This window comes from Salminus brasiliensis, chromosome 15, assembly GCF_030463535.1.
Source record: "Salminus brasiliensis chromosome 15, fSalBra1.hap2, whole genome shotgun sequence".
Taxonomy (NCBI): domain Eukaryota; kingdom Metazoa; phylum Chordata; class Actinopteri; order Characiformes; family Bryconidae; genus Salminus; species Salminus brasiliensis.
This window is the reverse complement of record NC_132892.1, coordinates 29,588,650-29,610,412: the sequence shown is the minus strand read 5'-3', so window position 1 is coordinate 29,610,412 and position 21,763 is coordinate 29,588,650. Positions and strand designations below refer to the sequence as shown.

Sequence of the window (21,763 nt, the reverse complement as noted above, 5' to 3'; positions counted from 1 at the left end):
CAGTGTTACATAAATTAACTTCTTAACTTATATTATCTGCATTTAGTGCACCACTATGGCTTGTTTTCGTGTGTGATGACAATCAGTCAGGAGCTTGCAGGTTCAGCTGTTGAACGTCAGACCTGCATGTCATTCCATGCCAACTCGCCAAGGGACTGTCAGATCAGGTCAGATTTCTATTAATTCATGCAACCTTGCAAAATATCAAAACCATCTAAAGCCCAGTGCTCCAGATATTGTCTGGTTTGTTTTTAGTTTCATTTAGTTCATTGTTAATCTAACTGAAATCTTAAAGCTTTCTGCTGCCTCTACAACCTCTGTAATATGCACTGATCAGCTGTAACATTAGCGCCACTGACACATAATTAGTCACAAGCATTAATTAAACTTCTATTTACCCTAATAACAGTAGCAGTCCTGTCAGGCAAGCATTGCAAAATCACCAGACAGCAGATTAAATGCTGGAATAGGTACAGAATGAACTCCAGCTAAAGGTAGGAACTTTCTAGAAACCTTGAGAGATCCTAGTTCTGTTATGAACCTCACATACAAAGCAGTGCAAACTGGCTGAGGTGTTCTCAACTGGGATTCAGGGCCTCATTAACTAGAAGTCAGAAAGCATAAAATGAACAGTGCCAGTGCCATCTATGCATTTTCAGAACCAAGAACCAAACTGTTGTTTGTTCTAGACGCCTGGAGGTCAGAACATCTCCGAAACATCAGGCAGGCTTTCTGGGGTATTCCCAGGATGCAGTGGTCAGTACCTACCAAAAGGTCCAAGGAAGGACCACGGGTGAACTGGCAACAGAGTCACCAACACCCAGGGCTCACCAATGCATGTGAGGGCTGAGGGCTAGCCCGTCTACTGAGCTACTGTATTACCCGTCTACCGAGCTACTGTATTACAAACTACTGAAAAATGGCAATGCTGGCCATGCCTTGTGGAGTCAGAGCTGTTTTTGGCAAGTGGTTTTAATGTTATGGCTGATCAGTGGAAACAATATGTCCAACAGTTGGTGGACTACCTTCTCCTTTAGCGTTTCTTCTGAAATGAAGGGTGTTAATAGGGATCTCGTCCCACTGTACTGCAGTAACATCATCATGTTGGGACATAGCTGTGAGGCCTTGATTGCATTCAGCCAGGAGAGCATTAGGGAGGTCAAGAACTGATGTTGGATTACTAGTTCTGGGTCACAAACACCACTCAAGCTCATTCCGAAGGCATTGGATGCAGCGCCATCACTCCAGAGAACCCAGTCCCACTGCTCCACAACCCATGACGTTACCTGGGTGAGTTGGCACAAAACAATCCTACTACTACTTTTGCTACTACTAAGATTGCAATGCATTACTCATTAATGTTTTTTTATCTGTTTGCATAATGAAACCCTTGCCAAGAGGTCTCTAAATCTGACCCAGGTCACTACAGAATAACTGTGTTTATGTCATGGACGATAAATCCTCAAAACAATGCAATAATGCTCTCGTGTCGCCTGATTCCTGCAGTGATCAGTGCAGCTTGTGATCCAAGAGGAGCTTAACTTTGTATGGCCTGTTGCGAACACACCCGCTTCATTAAATGCAAAGTCAGAGGTGGAAGCAGGCGAAAAGGGAACAATGGGGAAAACCCCAAGTATGTTGAAAAGTGAGTGAAAAGGATACGACATCCTGTTCCACTATTTCTCAAACCCACTGAACCTCTCAGGTGTATCTGCTTAATCTGATTTCACATTCACTCATCATACATTCTTCATATTTTCCAGAACTATAAGAACGTCATCAAGAACTGAACCTATCATCACAATCATAATTTAGAGATGCACTTATGCAGCAGATCTTGGAATGAATCTCCTAGTGCTTTGCAGGACATTCAGATTTCAGCTCTTTAAAAAGGTCTTTACACTCAACCCCATTACCATTACTCAGCTGGGGCGTCTTGCCTCATGGGTTGGTTGGTTGGTTGGATGGATACCTGGGCTGGTTGACATGGAGCTGTATGGGATAATGGTTCCCAGTTGTGTTTTTAGCTGCTGATAAAATTAGAATTACAACTACATTAGAACATTCTCTAAAGGGAAGCACAAGACAACTGACTCCTCAGAGTCTGCACTTCGGAGTGCACTTCAACAAGAAAGAGGAAAGTATGGAAGACCAATCTAATACCAAGTATACTGTTAAGAGTATAGATCCTCTAGGAACTTTTGGAGGTTCTTCAATTTGAGATGGTGGTGAAACCTCTTAACCTCTTTGAGGAACCTTAAAGAAAAGTTTTTTAAAAGAAACATGTTCATTGAAGGTTCCACAAAGCACCTTATTAGGTTTCAATATGAAGAACCTCCAAAAGTAGAAGAGCAATCTAATATCAAGTACACTTAAAGGGTACTTTGTGCTACAAGGCTTTATGTGAGCGATGCCATAGAAGAACCACTTTTGGTTCCCAAAGAACCATTTGTAAGAGTTGTGCGAGTGTGAAGAACATTTATATTGGCAGAGAATCAAGTTTTCATCAAGTGAAGGTTCCTTAAACCTTTGAAGGGGTCTTTGCACTCCTCCCTATTTCCCTTAGCTGGGACGTCCCGTCTCATGGGATGGTTAGTTGGTTGTTTGGATACCTGGGCTAGTTGACATGGAGCAATATGGAACAATGGTTCCCAGTTTATTTGTAATTAGAACAGTAACCATCCTCTAGAGGGCAGCACATGACTTCTCAGAGTCTGCACTTCAGCAAGAAAGGGGAAAGTATGGAAGACCAATCTAATACCAAGTATACTGTTAAGAGTATAGATCCTCTAGGAACTTTTGGAGGTTATTCAATTTGAAACTGTGGAGGAACCTCTTAATGGTGCTTTCAGGAACCTTAAAGAAAAGGTTTTTAAAAGAAAAAGGTTCATTGAAGGTTCAACAAAGCACCTTATTAGGTTTCAATCTGAAGAACCTCCAAAAGTTCCTCAAAGATTATATACTTCTTATACAGCGTACACTCAAAGGGTACTTTGTGCTACAGTAGGGTTCTTTGAGCAATGGCATTGGTGAACCACCTTTAGTTCCCTAAAGAACCATTTTTAAGATATGTGTGAGTGTAAAGAACCTTTATATTGATAGAACATTTTGATCAAATCAAGGTTTCTTTAAATCTTTAGGAGGTTATTTACACTTAACCCATCACCCTCAGCTGGGGCATCCTGCCTCATAGGTTGGTTGGTTGGAAACCTGGGCTGGTTGACATGGAGCTGTATGGGATGTTGGTTCCCAGTTGTATTTATTTGCTGATGAAATTAAAGCAGTGCCAGTAGTAATCCTCTAGAGGGGAGCACAAGACTCAAACGACTCCTCAGAGTAATGTCATAGACTGACTACTGTTGCTTCCCTAAAGAACTATTTCTATAAGATGTATGAGTTTTTAGAATTTAGAATCGGTAGTTCTTGTATGGCATTGCTCCATGAATACTTTCACGCACCTTTTATTTTAGGAGTGTAGGTAGTGTCAGGACTAATAATACGTATATTCATAATTTAGTATTCATCAAGTATTTGGTGTAAAATGTGGAATTCCTTGTATTTTTTATTTTTATTTATTTAACTGAGCCACTTCACCCACCCACTCACTAACCCCCCCCCCCCCCCCCCCATCAATTGCAAAGGAGGGTGAGGACAAGCACATTCCTCCTCCAATACTCTAATCTGAACTCCACCACCTTTTCAAGCAGCCAGCGTACTTGAAGGAAAGCGCTGTATCCCCAGCTCTGATACTAACAGACAGTGTCAGTTGTGCCAGCCAACATCACAATGGAAGTGATGAGGGGAGAGAGAGAGCGCCATCTACCCACCCAGAGAGAGCACGGCCAATTGTGCTCTCTCGGACTCCGGCTACAGATGGCAAAGCGGCATGAATTCTTTGTGTTTGTATTTCTACAGTGAGGCACAGTACATGTGGACAATGGGGAGTACAAACTGGTTTCCAGTTGATATGAAGAATCTTTAATAACTGTGCAGGAGACTCCAGTGCAGCGTCATTGTCCTTCAGCCAATCAGCAGCTGCTACCTGTTTTAAAAGACCTTTAATTACATGTTTTTTTGCAGTTTTTAGAAGTGACATCAAGTCGCTCCCTCTTTTCTCCCTACCGCCACCAGTTTGGTCTCAATGGATGCCCAGGGGTAGGATCCTGGGGTGGCAATGGGGCCTACGTCAAAGACAGTCAACAGTTAGCTGTTGCAGGCATGTTTGCTGTTACAGATAGACAACAACAGTACAGGAAAGTAGTCGGATTACAGTAGTGTCTCATAATGATGAATAAACCAATAAAAATGCTCCAAAAAATCTTCTTACATTGACCTCCATTGATAGTTCAGAAGGTTTTTTTCCTTCTCCAGTAAAGTCCCATTTTGGAGAAATGAGGTTTAACAAGGCCGTAGAGACCTTAGACAAGGCCTTAGAGTTTCCTCACACACACAAAAACACACACACACACACACACACACTCTCAGTGTCAATGACATTCAGTTTGTTTCGTCTGGATCTCGCCACCACACATCAGCGCTGAACTAGTGTAATATAGGCCTATCCCTCAGTTTCCAACCCTAAGCCTCTCATGAGCAGAGAGACTAGAGAGAGTCATCCTGCCATTCTGTAATTGATCCTCAGGGTGTTGATCTGTCTGATGACCCGGGCGTGCCACGCTGAGGCAGATTTTCATTTTGAAAGAAGATAAGATTAATAAAACAGGATCACGTGCAGGTTTTGATCGATGCTTTATTAGAAATACTCTTAACGGAAAGGTACACGCAGGGCTTTAAGAGAAGACAATACCAGGAAAGTGGGTTAAAAGGACGATTAATGCTTGTTTTAAAAATGATTGATGCAATCATATAAATTAAGCACAGGATATTTTTTTAAACATGTATTTGGTGATTACAGGAAAGAACCCCCCCCCCCCCCCCGTCTTTCTTAAGCTCACCAGTATGGATGAATGATTAGTTTTTCAGTTTTTTACTTTTTCACACAAAGTCAATCTAACATTGCATTCAAATTTTATGAGGAATGGACCAATTGAAATGCTCAAAAAGGACTTTTCACAAATCTTTTCACACTGACTCCCTTTTAAAACTTAAGAAGGTATTTTTCTTCTCCTGTAAAGCTGATGTGGGACACCTGCTCATTCGTCTTTCCTCTAAAATCAAGAGTATTAAAAAGAGTTTATCCTGCTTATATTGGAGTAACTGTCTCTACTGTCCAGGGATGAAGACTTTCTACTAAATTTTGGAGGAGGAGCACTGCTGTGAGAATTTGATTGCATTCAGAAACACCAGACAAGAGCGTTAGTGAGGTCAGGATGTTGGATGAGCACCACTGCATCTCATCCCCAATTCCCTAACTCATCCCATAAGTACTGGATGGAGCATAACCTTCATTCCACAGCTGGGGGTCTTCATACCCCTCCAGCCCACACCTGGCATTAGGCAGCATGGGGCCAGTAGGTTCATGTTTATCTGCTCCAGAGAGTCCTACTCTAATGGCAGTACTTCTCTACAGGTTCTAAAGTGTCAGCAAGCAGCAAGTAGATGAATGCATTCATTAAAAGGGATGTCCACAAACATTTGGACACATTGTGTATGTTGTTTATATGCTTAAAATAAACCACGACAGACCATAATATATTTTTACATGCGTTTAAATGATGTATTTGTTATAGCTTAGTCTCCAGATGTGGGTTCGAGAGTTTAACACTTGGTTGAATTAAGTAGAATCAAGGAAATGTAGGTTTTCCGTGATGTGAGCCCTTTAATGGGAAGCCCTTCATCTGTGTAATGCACCTGATTTTCTTCCTGACATGCAAAGCAGAAGGTAAAACCCTCCCTCGCTCCACCAAAGACTGCCTCTGAGGTGTGTCCCTCAAAAATCTCGACCTCAGTTCTCAGTATTCTACAGTCACACATAGCGACCACTGGATTTCAGTTCAGGACACAGCTTGGCCTCCAGGTCTTCCATCTTTATGGACTCCACATCTTTGCCGCTGGAGAGGCTCGCTGCCCGGGTTATCTTGGTCAGTGTCTCCTCGTAGGGTGGTGGAAGGTAGACCATCAGGAAAACACCGTCAGACACGTCAGAGCTGGTGCTATTGAGGCGCTCACTGTTCGCCGTGAGCGAGGAAAGGAACTCAGCGCTGCTTTCAGCATTCTGGAGGTCAAGGGCGATGATGTTGGCCAAGCCGAGTTTACTGCGCGAGCACCTCCGGTAGACAAAGAGGCCCCCAAGACCCAAGACGAGGAGCAACGCCAGCGGGATGACCACATACAGGATGACCTCCGACTTCACGTCCTCATCGGGGGAGAGCTCGTTCCAGTGGTAACCCTAGAAACAAGGAGATGAGAACTTCCAGTCAGCACACATAGTTCTTGGTTCACACATACAGTGTGGATGAGGTTCTCTTCTCACTGCGAGAACCGTGTGAAGAGGATGCTCTAGGATCACAATGAATGAGGGATAACGTAGAACAATGAGAATGATGGAGAATATTCGAGAACAATGACAATAAAGACGTTGTTGAACATTCTGGAACAATATCAATAGGGACAGCGTTCTAGAACCGTGTGAATGGAGAATGTTCTTGAGCACTGTGAATGGAAAAACATCAGATGCCTTCCTGAATCTATGTGGAGGGGGAGAACATATAGCGTGAAGGACAGGCGCAGATATTAGAACATCAGATGGCTTTTTGAGATAAGTGTGGAAAGGTGGAGAACGTTCTAGAACAGTGTGAATGAGGAGTGTAATCCTACAACTGGAGGAATGAAGAAGAACATTGTAAAACAGCGTGAAAGAGAGTCAGCATCCTAGAACAATATAATAGAGAGTCAACATTCTAGAACAGTGAGAATGAGAGTCAGCATTCTAGAACAGTGAGAATGAGAGTCAGCATTCTAGAACAGTGAGAATGAGAGTCAGCATTCTAGAACAATATAATAGAGTCAGCATTCTAGAACAGTGAGAATGAGAGTCAGCATTCTAGAACAATATAATAGAGAGTCAGCATTCTAGAACAGTGTAAATGAGAGTCAGCATTCTAAAACAATATAATAGAGAGTCAACATTCTAGAACAGTTCTAAAGCTGGAGGAATGAAGGAGAATTTAGGAACTGTCAAGAATGTGAATAGTGAATAGCAACTGTTGCTAGCATTGATTATCAAAGGTTTTTTTTTTTTTTTGCATATGTGAACACGTCAAACAAACGCATGCCTCTCTAAACAGCCCCAAAAACACCTCAACAAGCCTCAGTTTGCTCCATTTACATTGAGAATACAAAGTGGCCCAACTCTGCTTCACATTCTGTTTCACATATAGACCTTTTACAATTCTTCCGGCCAAACAACTTGAGACAACGTGAGGTTTCTGGAAAAGGCTGTGGCACTTTCAGACATCTGGAAAGAGGACCACAGTACACAGCACACAGACATTAAGGTTTTTCTGTCTGCTCATTTGTGATATGAACAAAAAGTGGTCTGAGATCTCCCTTTTAAAGTTCACATAACACAAAAAACACTGACAACTGTATATAAAAACATTATAATTTGAACCCTTAATGCAGCCAGCCTTATTACACACGAAGGCATATTACTCAGAATCTACAGGGACTGTGCAAACTGGTGAGGCTGTTCTCTGGTAATAGAGGTGTGGACTCACTTTTAGCTTGCCGGTGGGCCCTAGGCTGTTTAAGGGGTTAATAAAGGGAACTTTTGCAGAACAACAAAAGGCTAAAACTGTGACCAGTGCCAGGACACATCCACCAACAAACACTATGAGTAGTCCCTGTGTATGACTGCTAGCAGAATCTAGGAGAAATGTTCCTGCAGAATATGAACATTAGAGGTTTATTGCTTTTTATTATTATATTATATCATATTATTGCTTATTTTGTTTTTGTAACTGTAATTTGCAACTACTTGCCTGAGGCACTCTACTCCAAATGAATTTAGTATCTCAGCGCTAATAAAAGTGTGCTCTTATCTCATAATCGCGTGCCTGTTGACAATTCAGTCATGCTGAATGCTCTCTGAGATCTCTACCCAATGCGATCGATCAGAGCGCATCTCACTCGGCACTATCGTTAATCAGATAATGCTGCTTTTCAGCCAGATTAGACACTTTAGTCCTTTTAAATCCGCTGTGGTTATGGGTCTCTTCGGGTGAACCTCTGTCAGCTCTGTGTTTCCAAAACAGAAGTAAACCAGGCAGAGGGGTTGGCAAATAGTGACTATCCATCCGGCCCAGTACACCAATTTAGAGAAGGTCAGTATCAATATATCGTTTCCACATATACAAATCAGCCACAACATTAAAACCACTGGTGCATATGGCCAAAACAGTTGAGGCATGGACTCCACAAAACCTCTGAAGGTGTCCTTTGGTATCTGGAACTCCAAGACATTACCAGTAGATCCTTTAAGTCCTGTAAGTTGTGACGTGAGGCCTTCATGAGTATCAATGAGCCTTGGGCACCCCTGACCCTGTCACTGGTAAACTGGTTGTCCTTCCTTGGATCATTGGTACGTACTGACCACTGCATCCAGGGAACACCATGCCACCAAGACATGCCTGATGTTTTGGAGATGATTTGACACAGTCGTCTAGTTACATCACAGTTAGGTTCTTGTCAAAGTTTGCCCCTTTTTCCTGCTTTGGTTAGAACCTGATCATTAATATTACTCACTTAAACTGTCAGTGGTTTTAATGTAATGGCTGATTGGTGTACATAAAATATATAACGTCAACACATGCTTGTCTTTCAGTTGACTTTTTGATGTAACACTCAATAACTTTATATTTATGTCTATTCATTTCTTTTTATATTATGATATTATGCCAATATCTTTAAAAGGTGCTTGAAGGTTACGATTTTTACCTGGTTAAAATCTGCTACACATGTTAAAGTGTTGGTGGGGTTTTGCACAAATAATAGACAACAGCTGTGTTAATGCAAGCTGAACCAGCTCACCACAGACAACACGCTATGCAGGACCATGGAAAGCACACATGTTGCCGTTTCCCTGAAAAACTGCAGCTCAACTTTTCAGAAGAAAGGAATTGACTTAAGAGGAAATACAACCCTCTAGTTCTTGCAATACAGCACTATTTTTGTTCATTGTCATAAAACTCATATTGACCACTTGGCATTACAGCGTATCACTACAACACAGCAAACTCTTTGTCTTATTTATATACCAACCCTCCCCCCACCAACAACCTTCACATGTACGTCCAAAAACAATGTGTTTCCGCTGGTGATTTTATGAATTGTTGATCATGAGTAATGATTTCAGTAACACATGGCTATTGGGTAAACAGTAAAGTTACACACTGACATGAAATAAGGTCTGATATCCATTCTAAATAATAATAAATCATCTGTAGAGGTTAAAAAGTTAAAAGCATTAACTTTAGATCTTAAAGTTCAGGATGCATCTGCTACTTTACTTAAGACTTAAGTTTCCTTAAGTTAAAATCTAGTTTTAGACTTGAAAACTTGAAATTCATTTCTTATTTGACATAGACAAGTTGAGGCAATCAGTTTCCCAAACTTTCTAAGTAAAACCTTTGTATCTCCAAAACTCAAAAGTCATTTTGGAGTATTTCTATTGGTCCATTCATCAGAATATTTGGAACAACATAAATAACAACTTTCCAGTTCAGGGCAACAACTTTTCAAGTCCAAAAAAAAAAACTTTTATAAGGATTTTTCCCAACTCCAGCACGTCCACCCATCTTCCAGCACAAAGTTTACTACTTGAAAAGAAAATTTACTTTAAGAAATAAAAGTGTAGGACACCACTTTTGAGTAGTTGAAATAACTTTACGGTGGATTATTTTATAAGGCACCATTCTGGTCAATCATATGTCAGATGATATTTACAGTATAAACAAAGTTTTTTTTATAGTTCTATAGAAACACACGGCCAAAAGAAGAAGCGTCCAGTAATCTGAAAGTTAAAAAAAGTACATTTGTAATTTATTTAAATTAAATAATAAAAATGTGCACAATTACAAAAAAGTGAATCTAGGAAAGTGGCTCATGATGTTTAACTCATGTAGATGTCTTTTAGTTTTCTGTGCCAAAGGTATTATGAAAAGTATTATGAATCCCAACAGTGGAAATGTCATTATTATCCTCTATTAGCAGAGAAAGTGAATGTTGTTAGGTGCTGTCCTTCTCTTCTTATGACCTTTTTGGTCTAAAATCAACATGATAACGCTCCTAAATCAGAGCTCTGAGCAAGATTACAGGAGCCCAGATGTTGAACCAACAGAAGATAATTGATATGAAGTCAAACAAAGAATTAGAAACAAAATATTAATGACTAAAACAGAAAACTGAGGGGAAAAGTACTGGACTAAAAGGAAACTATCCAAATCTGAACACCAATAACAGAGACTCTCACTGGATCTTTATGTTTTCAGAATCAGAACAAAACATTGTAAAGGCATAATGGGTGAGAGAGTTCTGCTTTAAATTATGAGCATGAAATGATTCCAATCCTAATCATAAATTATTCTTATGCAAAGCTAAATGTCCATTATAAATGTACATGTATTTCCACTCATGTTCGTTTTTAGTTTTCTCCATCATCTGTATTCTTTAGCTGCTCTGTACACTTTGTGAATAACTCTGGATGAATGGACCAATAGAAATGCTCTAAATTACTTGAAATAAACTGCTATTTTACATTAACTTCCATTCAAAGTTAAGAAAATTTTTACCAACATCACCAACATGGAGATACATTTTTTAGACATTAACTAATATATGTGCGTGTGTGTGTATATATATATCCCCAGTAAAACACTAATATTAGAATAAACACTAGAAAGTCAAGGTTCTCCATCACTGTCTTCATTAGAACATCTCTAAAGTTCTCCTCATGGAGTCTAGTATTATTTAGAGTTCAACACTCCTAAATAATAAATAAACAACTCCTCAGATCAACACCTGGTTTGGTGGTAAATCAGGGCTTAATGATGGTAAATCAGGTGAGCTGCTGCTTACATTTACATTTATGGCATTTAGCAGACGCTCTTATCCAGAGCGACTTACAAGGTTACTCGTATTACAGAGGTGTAGGGTTAGGAGTCTTGCCCAAGGACTCTTATTGGTATAGTGCAGCTTAGTCACCCAGACCGGGAATCGAACCCTGGTCTCCCACATGGTGTTGTTATAACGCAATGGTAGGTGGTGGTGTTATCTGTTGCGCCACACCAACCACTGCTGCTGCTGATGGAGTTGAACACATCCTCCACGCTGTGCTGGCTGGACTGGGGGGCGTCCAGGAGAAACCTTGAACTGAGCTCTGTTCTTATATATATAGTGTAGAAGCATTGTTGAATGCTGAATGTTGGCGGAGAGATGCTTACCTGTTGCTGCTTCTCTGTGGGTGGTGGAGATGGAGACCCTGCCATCCAGTCGTAGGTGCCTCTTCCAGCAGGTCCAAACTTCATCCAGCTGCTCTCCAGGACCTTACGCATGCTGCACGCTGATGTTGGACGTTATTCAGGAAAAAAAAAAACTGCAAACACTGAGACCAAGAAACTAAGATGTAGCCGTCTGTGGAGACCAAAAGCAGACTAATGAGGGAAGGCAGATGTGTTGGGGTTCATATTAGCGAGAGAGAGAGAGAGAGAGAGAGAGAGAGAGAGAGAGAGAGAGGGAGAGAGAGAGAGGTTGTGAGAGTTAAGCACCATCTCACATGCTCACACATGCAGATGAAGAGGATCCAGATCCAGGCCAGTGGTCAGCCAATGAGGCTGCGCGAGAAATCTCAGGGATTTTGCAGTGTTGATGTGCAGCTGGCCTATATTGAACCAAAAGCGATGATGATGAAGAGAAGGAGGAGGAGGAGGGGGGCATGAGAGCTGCTGCTGTTTGTCAATCTGTCAATCAGCAGAGTGATGTGACAGTTAGGGATGTTGGTGGGTAAAAGGCGGGAACTGAATTGCAAATGAAAAAGCAGCACATAGAGCTTCACTTCAGAGAGTAAACACAGTATAACAGCACTGAGGCTGTGTGTGCATGTGAGACAGGTAGAGATTTAGATAGACAAACATATAGATAGACAGAGAAACAGATAGACATGCAGACAAACAGAAATACAGATATGTATTTAGATATACAGACAGGCAAGTAGATAGATAGATTGATAGATATCCAGCTAGGTAGACAGACAAACAAGTAGACAAATAAATAGGGAGCTAGATAAATATATATATATATATATATATATATATATATATATATATATATATATATATATATATATATATAGACAGACAGACAGACAGATAGATAGATAGATAGATAGATAGATAGACAGACAGACATATAGATAAACAGACAGACAGACAGACAGACAGATAGATAGATAGATAGATAGACAGATAGACAGATAGATAGACAGACAGACAGACAGACAGACAGACAGACAGATAAACAGACAGACAGACAGACAGACAGATAGATAGATAGATAGATAGATAGATAGATAGATAGATAGATAGATAGATAGATAGATAGATAAACAGACAGACAGACAGACAGATAGATAGATAGATAGATAGATAGATAGATAGATAGATAGATAGATAGATAGACAGACAGACAGACATATAGATAAACAGACAGACAGACAGACAGACAGACAGACAGATAGATAGATAGATAGATAGATAAACAGACAGACAGACAGACAGATAGATAGATAGATAGATAGATAGGTAGATAGATAGATAGATAGATAGATAGATAGATAGATAGATAGACAGACAGACAGACAGACAGATAGATAGATAGATAGATAGATAGATAGATAGATAGATAGATAGATAGACAGACATATAGATAAACAGACAGACAGACAGACAGATAGATAGATAGATAGATAGATAGATAGATAGATAGATAGATAGATAGACAGACAGACAGACAGACAGACATATAGATAAACAGACAGACAGACAAACAGACATACAGGCAGACCGATACACAGATAGATAGATTGACAGACAGACAGACAGACAGACAGATAGATCGATAGATAGATAGATAGATAGATAGATAGATAGATAGATAGATAGATAGATAGACAGATAGATAGACAGATAGATAGATAGATAGATAGATAGATAGATAGACAGACAGACAGACAGACTGACATACAGACAGACAGACAGATAGATAGATAGATAGATAGATAGATAGATAGATAGATAGATAGATAGATAGATAGATAGATAGATAGATAGAATAATGAACAGAAATAAAGATAATGGAATAGGGACAGAAAAAAAGAGGGAACTTCTAGGAAGTTCTTGACAAGCTGATTCTGTGATCCTACAGAATCCTGCCTGCCAAGTAGAGCAGCTTTCCCTGCTATTGCCACTCATTCTCGCCACCTAATGCTACAACTAAAGCCCTCCTACATACAGTCAAACCGGGAGGGCTGCACACCCCTTTCACCTTCTCCATGTTTCATTCAATCGACAGACTTCAGAGACAGAGTTAATTTTTAGTCACAAAATTCACAAAAGATTTTTTTTTGTCACAAAGTGAATGAAAATCAAAGCAGAGTTTTAGATATTTGTGCTAATTTATTAAAAATCATATGTTAAATATCATACGTACACAATTGTGCACACCCTTTAAAATGACACCCAAAATTGAGCTAAGATGTTTCCACTGATGCTGACTGAGAAGTTCCTACAGCTCAATTGCCAACACATGCCTATATAAGGTCCCACAGTTGACAATGCATGTCAGAGCAAACTCCAAGCCCCACTGTGGGACTAATAAAGGATTAGCTTATCTAATCGTAAAGCAATTATCTGCAGACCTCTGAAACAGGATTGGGTCAAGGCTTAGATCTGGAGAAGGGTGCAGAAAAAGTGCTGCCACCATCATTAATAAACGGAAAAAGTTTGGAACCACTAAGAATCTTCCTACAATCTCGCTAGCCAAACTAAGTGAATAGGAAAAGACGGGCCTTGGCCAGGTAGGTGAGGAGATACCTGAGGGTCCAGCATATCCTTGTGCAGATGGAAGAACCTTTCAGAAGATCAACCTTCCAGGCAGCACTCCAAAAACCATGCTTGGCCAGACAGAAGCCACTCCTTAGTAACAGGCACTTTACAGCCTGCTTTGCCAAAAGGCACCTGGAGGACTCTCAAACCATCTGATCTGGTCTGATGAAACCAAAATTGAACATTTTAGCCTGAATACTAAGCATCCCGCCTGGAGGAAACCAGGCACAGTTGATCACCTGGCTAATGCCATCCCTACGATAAGGCATTGCAGGACTAAGGCGACTAGTGTTGATGGAGAAAAAGGTGAATCCACCATGTCCACCAAGATCCTTGAAGAAAATCTGCTCCAGAGCTCTCTTCCAACATGACAACGACCTGAACACACATAGCCAAGAGAACAAAGAAGTGATGTTAAGGAAAAACTGTGAATGTCGTTGAGCGGCCTTGTATCCAATTATGAATCCAACATCTGTGGAAGAAGCTGAAATTTTAAATTTGTAAAAAAAACAAAAAAAAACATGATCATTTTCTTCCTGATCATATTTGCTTGATGCTAACTGCTATGAGCAACGTTAGCACTAATAATCCTTGAATGGCACAGACTGCAGGGCTTAACTAGCCTCTGAATTTCACCTTGACCCGAGTGAAGCGCAGCTGTAACAGCAGAGACAACCCAAATCCACGACCAGACTGGAAAAGAGAAAAGCTACAGGATGTCGTCTTTAAACTGCTAATGTGACGAGCAGTGACGTAGAGTGTTAGTGACCATATTTTACTAATTTGCAAGTATGCCAGTAAAACCTGCTGAAAAAAAACAGGCAGGCCAGCTCAAGCTGGTTAGGATGGTTGACCAGCTTAGCTTTTTCCCAGCATAGGGTATGGTTTTTGCTGATGGTTTAGCTGGTCTACAACTGAGCTAGACAACCAGTATGACCAAGCTTAACACCTAGATGACTCTCAAAACAATATGCAGTATGCAGGTGTAGATGTGACTAGCTTTTCAAACACCTTGACCAGCAAAACCACACTGGTCAACCTGAAAAAAATACCTAGAGGACGAAACAAGGTTCCCTGGTTTGATGAAACCAAAACTGAACTTTTTGGCCTGAATACCAAGCGTACCATCATACAACCAGTAAGATCAAGCTTGATAATGCTGGTTGAATAGCCTGGTTTTGCTGGCAGTGCTGGTCAACCAGCTGTTCATGCTGGTCACCCAGCATTGTCAAGCTTGGTTTTACTGGTTGTATGACGATATGACCAGGATGACCAAAATCATATGCAATATGCTGGTCATATGCTGGTCTAGAACCGGTAACTGTACAGCTGTCCTACCAGATGCTTTCATCTGGATGACCAGCTTTTTAACCACCTTGACCATCAAAAACCAACGTCGACCATCTGGAACCAGCTACTAGGAAGAGTTGGTTTTGAGCTGGAGTTTTTGGCAGTGAATTTTCCAAGGATTATTACATTTAACCTTTAGTAGCAGTAACGTAACCTGGGCCACTATTGATCACATCTCTTAATTTAAAGCCTTATCATCTTATTTTAAACAGCTGCTAATAGCTGCTGGATGTTCCACAGCATGTGGGCAATGCTAAGGTGGCAATGCTTTTACCTGAGGTTGGGTTTGGCAACACCACTTACTTCTAGTGCTGAGTGTAGTCCACACTACTTAGCTTGGACTCATATCACTCTGCTCTCGCTCATTATTAGCAGTGCTACCACTATAAATCCAACTATGACGGCACAGACAACCCAAATCCACGGCCAGACTGGAGAAAGAGGAAAGCAACAGGACGCCTGCTTTACAGACACCCCTGCCCTCTCTCTCTCTCTCTCTCTGATGAAAGGAGCAGACTGAACAGGATTTCTCCTCAGATTTACACACTAACAGTGCCAGACTGTCTCTAATTCCCCAGCAGGGTGTGGGGGGGATTACCCCTGTCCAACCCCGCCATTTCGGACAGTCTTTATTTAAATTTTTAATTCACGTTCGGCAGCTGGGACAGAGGAGGATAACAACTGCAGACAGCCCTGGTCAGCCGTTGTTTAGGCAGACAAATACAGCCATAATTTCCCAGCAGCGGCTAAGTGTTGGCTTGCAAATGAATGAGTTGGCACAGATAGAGGTGATCAACAGCTAATCTGACAACAAGTGTGAGATATTGTCTGCTTGAAAATGTTCAGTTTAAAATGTTGATTCAAATGAATGAACAAAAAGTAATCAGGATGACCAGCTTTTTAACCACCATGACCATCCAAAACCAAAGTTGACCATCTGGAACCAGCTACCAGCAGGGACATTTTCTAGGATTATTACATTTAACCTATAGTAGCAGTAACATAACCTGGGCCACTATTGATCACATCTCTTAATTAAAAGCTTTATCATCTCATTGTTTAACTGCTGCTAATAGCTGCTAATAGCTGCTGGATGCAGCATGTAGGTAATGCTTAAGTGACAATGCTTTTACCTGAGGTTGGGTGTTGGCTTGAATGAGTTGGCACAGATAGAGGTGATCAACAGCTAATCTGACAACAGTTGTGAGATATTGTAGCTTGAAAGTCTGCTTGAAAATGTTCAGTTTAAAATGTTGATTCAAATGAATGAACAAAAAGTAAGCCCAGATAGGCTCAGTTAACTTAAACACCTGTAAAAAAAAAAAAAATCCAATCAAATTTAAGTTGAATGAACTCAAGATACTAAACACTGTGTTTTAGAGCAACTCAAGTACATTTGGTTAGAATAACACAGCATCTTAATGCTGTAATGAAACATTTTGATAACATTTTGATAAATAGCTCAAATTCTTCCCTCAGTTTTAATCTTTTAATCACTAAACATTAATTGACCATCGTCAACCATCTCCTAAAAACTGACAGTATAATCCTGCTGTAATGCAAGAGTGAACACTGTAGTGGTCTGTAGACTATGATAACTTGCTCCTACAGTTTACACTACACTACAAAGTATAAGCATAACTTTTGAAGGTTCTTCTGTTTGAAACTGCGGCGGAACCTCTTAAGGTACTTTGAGGAACCTTTGAGGAACCTTTTTCTTAAAAAGGTCCTTGTCAGTCCTGTAGAGACACTCGGCCAGCGTCCTCACCTCAGTGTCCTCGCTCATTGTGAGCCACACCACACCAAGCCATTTTATTTGCCACCTGGAGCAAGCTGCCCTAATTGGCTCTAGATGGTCGTTAGGGCAGCCTGGCAGTGCATGGCAGAGGCTGAACCCCTAAATCTCTGCCCTCTCACCTCCATAGTAGTTTATTCACATTCCTTCTTTATCCATAAACCAAGTTATCCACTTCATCCAAACATAATATATGTATATATATATATATATTTGTGAGAATTAGGCTTTTCAGATTTTTATTTGATTTGTTTTATTTTGTCCATTTTCAATTTTTCATTTAGATTTTTTTTATGTGTTTTTAAAATTGGCCTAAAACAGTTATGAGAGTTTCTGCACCACTTGTAAACACTAGCCGCCTAATGGCAACTAAGCCCCTTATACACTGTACACAGCACTGTGCAGAGGTTTTAAAAACCTAAGCCCAATATTCTCTCAGCTGTTCTCTCAGAGTTTTTCATTCTGAAGAAAGTAGTGAGATCTTGTCTGTGAGCTTGTCTGAAGAACAGAGCTCGGTTCCTCCAGGTTTCTCCTGGACGCCCCCCCAGTCCAGCCAGCACAGCGTGGAGGATGTGTTCAACTCCATCACCAGCAGCAGCAGCAGCTCACCTGATTTACCATCATTAAGCCCTGATTTACCATCAAACCAGGTGTTGATCTGAGGAGAACTCTAAATAATACTAGACTCCATGAAGAGAACTTTGGAGAACCACCACCACTTTCTGTTGGAATGTTATTATTAGTGTTTATTCTAATATCAGTGTTTTATTGAAGTAATTAACACGTACATTCCATGCTAAAACCTTTGCACAGTACTGTAAAAACAGAAACAACAGCTCACAGACTTCACATTATGTAAATATTTCATAATTAATGGACCAGTCGAAATGGTCCAAAACCTGGAGACATCTGGAGACATTAATTTACATTACTGAAAAATGTAGTGCATCACAATCCCACATACACACCAAACCCGGCACCCGGCAGACAAGGTCAGGTCAGTGTCTGAAGGCAAGCTTTACCACGCCAACACCACGGCACACTCTCCAATACACAGATGCTGACTCACACAACACACACAACACCCGGACACGGACATTCCAGCCAACACCAATCCTGTCATTAACAAAGTCTCAAATTCCTGCCAGAGCACTGAGATGACCTCAGAGCCGTGTGTCTATGAGTATGAGTGAGTGTGAGAGAGAAAGAGATTAAAGGAACGGGCTGGCCGAGTCCACCAATAAGAAATGCAATCGACTTGTGACCCACATTGCAGCAGGAAGTGTCTGAGCAGTGTGCGTAGCATATGGCGGAAATATGGGGCATGGACGCCTTATCACTTCTGCAATCATGTCTGTGCCCAGGACGGTTTCCCTTTAGGGCAGACTGGACACGAAACTGATGACCGCCTACAGTGTAAACTCATTCATCGTTTTCCCTGAAATCAAGGGTATTCAAAAATAGCGGCTCCTGCTTTTGTTGGATTACTGTCTCTACTGTCCAGGAAAGAAGGCCTTTGCATTGCTGTGGATTTGATTGAATTCTGTGACAGGAGCAGCATCAGTGAGGCCGGGATGTTGAGTGATCACCATCCCACCTCATCCCCAAAGTCTTCCATGGAGCTCTAGACAACAATTAGACAGTTCTATCAGAATGCATTCATTAGAAGGGGTGTCCACAAACATTTGGACATAAAGTGTTGCTTTTATTAGTAATTATCATAGCCATGGTACGTTTAACGGATAACTTAGCTGAACATGCACGTGGGTTGCTGCTGTTGAGGACACTTGTCCTGTAGCATAGAAGTACACAAACTGCACCCCTACCATAGAACCACAACACTAGCACTGCACAAACTGCACAGAGCTGCTAATGTGGTTTCTTCTGTACTGTAGTCGAATCTATAAATATGGGCAAAAGTACAGACCAAACTCAGGGTTCGGGATTATTGTAGCTACTGTTATTAGCCATACTTATGAACTTTTGGCCATTTTTACAGACAACAGTGAGTCATATAAGTATTTTTCCCCAAGAACTGTCCTTAAGCACAATTCAAGATTCAGGACGATTGCTGCTACTGTTTTTAGCTATGCTAATTTACTTCTGTTCACTTTTATAAACATCCGTATATAGCAGATATTTGTTCTTGAGACCAAACTTAGGCTTAAAAAATAGTTTTTAGCTTCTGTCCATTTTTGTAAAATTTCGTAAATTACAACACATTTGCTTTAAAACTGTTCTTGAGACAAAACTATGGATTAAAAATGGCGGCTAGTGCTGATTTTTCGATGCTAATCTTCCATCCATTTTTGTAGACAACAGTCAGTCATATGGTTTAAAGCCAATGTAAATAGGAAATTCTGACATATTTTCCTTAAAACATCGCTTGAGACCAAATTCAGGTTTCAGGGTTATTGTTGCCACTGTTTTTAGCGATGCTAGAGACAACAGTTAACACAACGAGCATCAGAAACCGCATTAAAATGAACGTAAAACAGAAATCCTTAAACACTGAAACGGTCCTGAAGACCAATTTCAGGCTTCAGGACGATTGCTGCTACTGTTTTTAGCGAAGCTAATTTACTTCTGTTCACTTTTATAGACAACAACATTGTCAATACACTGTCAGAAACCATGTTAAAGTCTGAAGACACATTTTCTTTAAAACTGTTCTTGAGACTATACTCAAGCTTAAAAATGGAGGCTAGTACTATTTTTAGAGATGCTAATCTTCTGTCCATTTTTATAGACAACAATCAGTCATATTGTTTAAAGCCAATGCGAATTGGAAATTACAGCCACATTAAAGCCAATGTGAACAAGAAATGATCCTTAAATTTTCCTTAAATCATAGCTTGAGACCAAATTCGGGTTTAAGGGTTATTGTTGCCACTGTTTTTAGCGATGCTTGTGGTCTTCTGTCCATTTTGAAAAGACAACAGTTAATGCAACGAGCGCCAGAAACCGCATTAAAATTAACATAAAGCAAAAATCCTAAAATGTTTTCTTTGAAGCATTCTTTTAGGCCGAATTTAGGCCAAAGTTCATTCCAGCTACTGTTTTTAGCAATGCTGATGTATTTCTGCTAATGTACTTCTTTTATAGACAACAACACATACAGTCATACAGTGTCAGAAAGCACATTAGCATCTATGAGAACCAGAAATTATAACATATTTTTCTTAAAACTGTTCTGGAGACCCAGGTCAGGCTTAAAGGTGACTGATAATACTAATAAATAATAATAATAGTTTGTCTGTAACACTTATTACTGTATTAAGGAGGGTCTCAGAGGTAGCTGAGGGGGTTTCAGATCTCATGATATATGGGTGCATGAAGTGGATATTATTGGTGAATATTATTTTGTAAAATGATATTTTAAAGCAATATTCATATTATTCATCTAAAGCACCAACAATTCTCTCTTTCTTGTCTCTATTTTCAGTAAACCAGGCCTCGGCAAGCTGCACTGTTGGGCCCTTGAGCAAGGTCCTTCACCCTCTCTGTCCACCACTCCAGCCATGTGTGCTCACTGTCACTGTGTGTGTATGGTCACTGGTGTGTATGTGTGTATGTTCACTGCACGGACGGGTTAAAGGCGGAGGCCATATTTTATCTGTGTCCAGCACTAATGCTAAATATGGTTGTTTTGTCTTGTCGTGTCATCTTGTTAGTGTTTTTGAAGGGATATACTGGATGTGTGTGCTTGTATGTGTGTGAATTGGGGGTAAGGGGGGAGGGGTGTTACAGTAGATAGTCGATTTGTTCTGCTCTAAGCTCTTTGTTGAAGTCTTTGTGGGAGCGCTTGCTCTTCCCTCTTTATTTGTTCAAGAGCTGAGAGGCATTACACAACCACCCGCCCTTTTTCCGCTGGAGATTTGCGTGTCCTTAATGCTGGAATAAATAAGAGCTTTGTCTCTGCAGGCAAGTGCGCATTGGCTTTTAAATATGAGTCTGGATTCCTAAATCAACTCGTCTTCTCAGAAAGAAAAGTGTGTCAGCTCAGGGGGTGGGTTTGGCACGTTTGTGGGGGTGTTCTTTTACGGCCCAAACAAGACTCGACCTAGTCTTAGACTGCAACTGCTGGAGCTGTCTTAACAAGAGGTCTTTTTAGGTGTTTCTTAATCCAAAGAATCCAAAGAGAGGCTGTTTTTGGTGATTGGATAACGTTCGGATTTTACTTGACCAAATAGAAAAAAAGCCAGGTGTAAACATGTCCAGGACGCACTGCAATCCGATTATGATCCGATCACTCAAATCACATCCTGGTTCTCATTCTTAGCAATCAGGTTCATGGACACAGGGAATTTTAGTAAACTGAGATGCTGGAGTGGTTGCCCCGCCGCTTGCATGAGATCACTCAGGTTTGTGGACGGTGGAGCGGATGGATGCCAGTGTTTTCAGGGTGCTCCCATGTCTGTGTTACCTTCTGGCTCTCTCTATAAGTATGCTGTTATAGTCAGATCTGCCAGAGTCGTTAGCTACGCTCTAATACTGTTTACATTCTCTGTACTTCATGAATCTAAACAGATACATTTTTTTTCCGTCTCAGAGTTAA

The 21,763-nt window shown here is 40.6% G+C and overlaps 1 protein-coding gene across 1 annotated transcript; it reads right to left on the bottom strand.

The window, feature by feature from the left end:
• Nucleotides 1-5,926: 5,926 nt before the first annotated feature.
• LOC140536268 (small integral membrane protein 28) lies at nt 5,927-11,513 on the bottom strand. The gene is made up of 2 exons (XM_072657986.1): nt 11,403-11,513; nt 5,927-6,349 (listed from the first exon to the last, which is right to left on the bottom strand). Exons 1-2 carry the CDS (start codon nt 11,511-11,513, stop codon nt 5,927-5,929), a joined length of 534 nt encoding a protein of 177 aa, XP_072514087.1.
• Between the last annotated feature and the right edge of the window lie 10,250 nt (nt 11,514-21,763).

What these genes read in the sequence shown, in the direction of transcription:
- LOC140536268 (XM_072657986.1), bottom strand. Translation starts at nt 11,513, where the DNA reads ATGCGTAAGGTCCTGGAGAGCAGCTGGATGAAGTTTGGACCTGCTGGA. An exon ending in CCACAGAGAAGCAGCAACAG is followed by an intron (nt 6,350 to 11,402) that starts GTAAGCATCTCT and finishes CCTTGTTTCTAG; the next exon opens with GGTTACCACTGGAACGAGCT.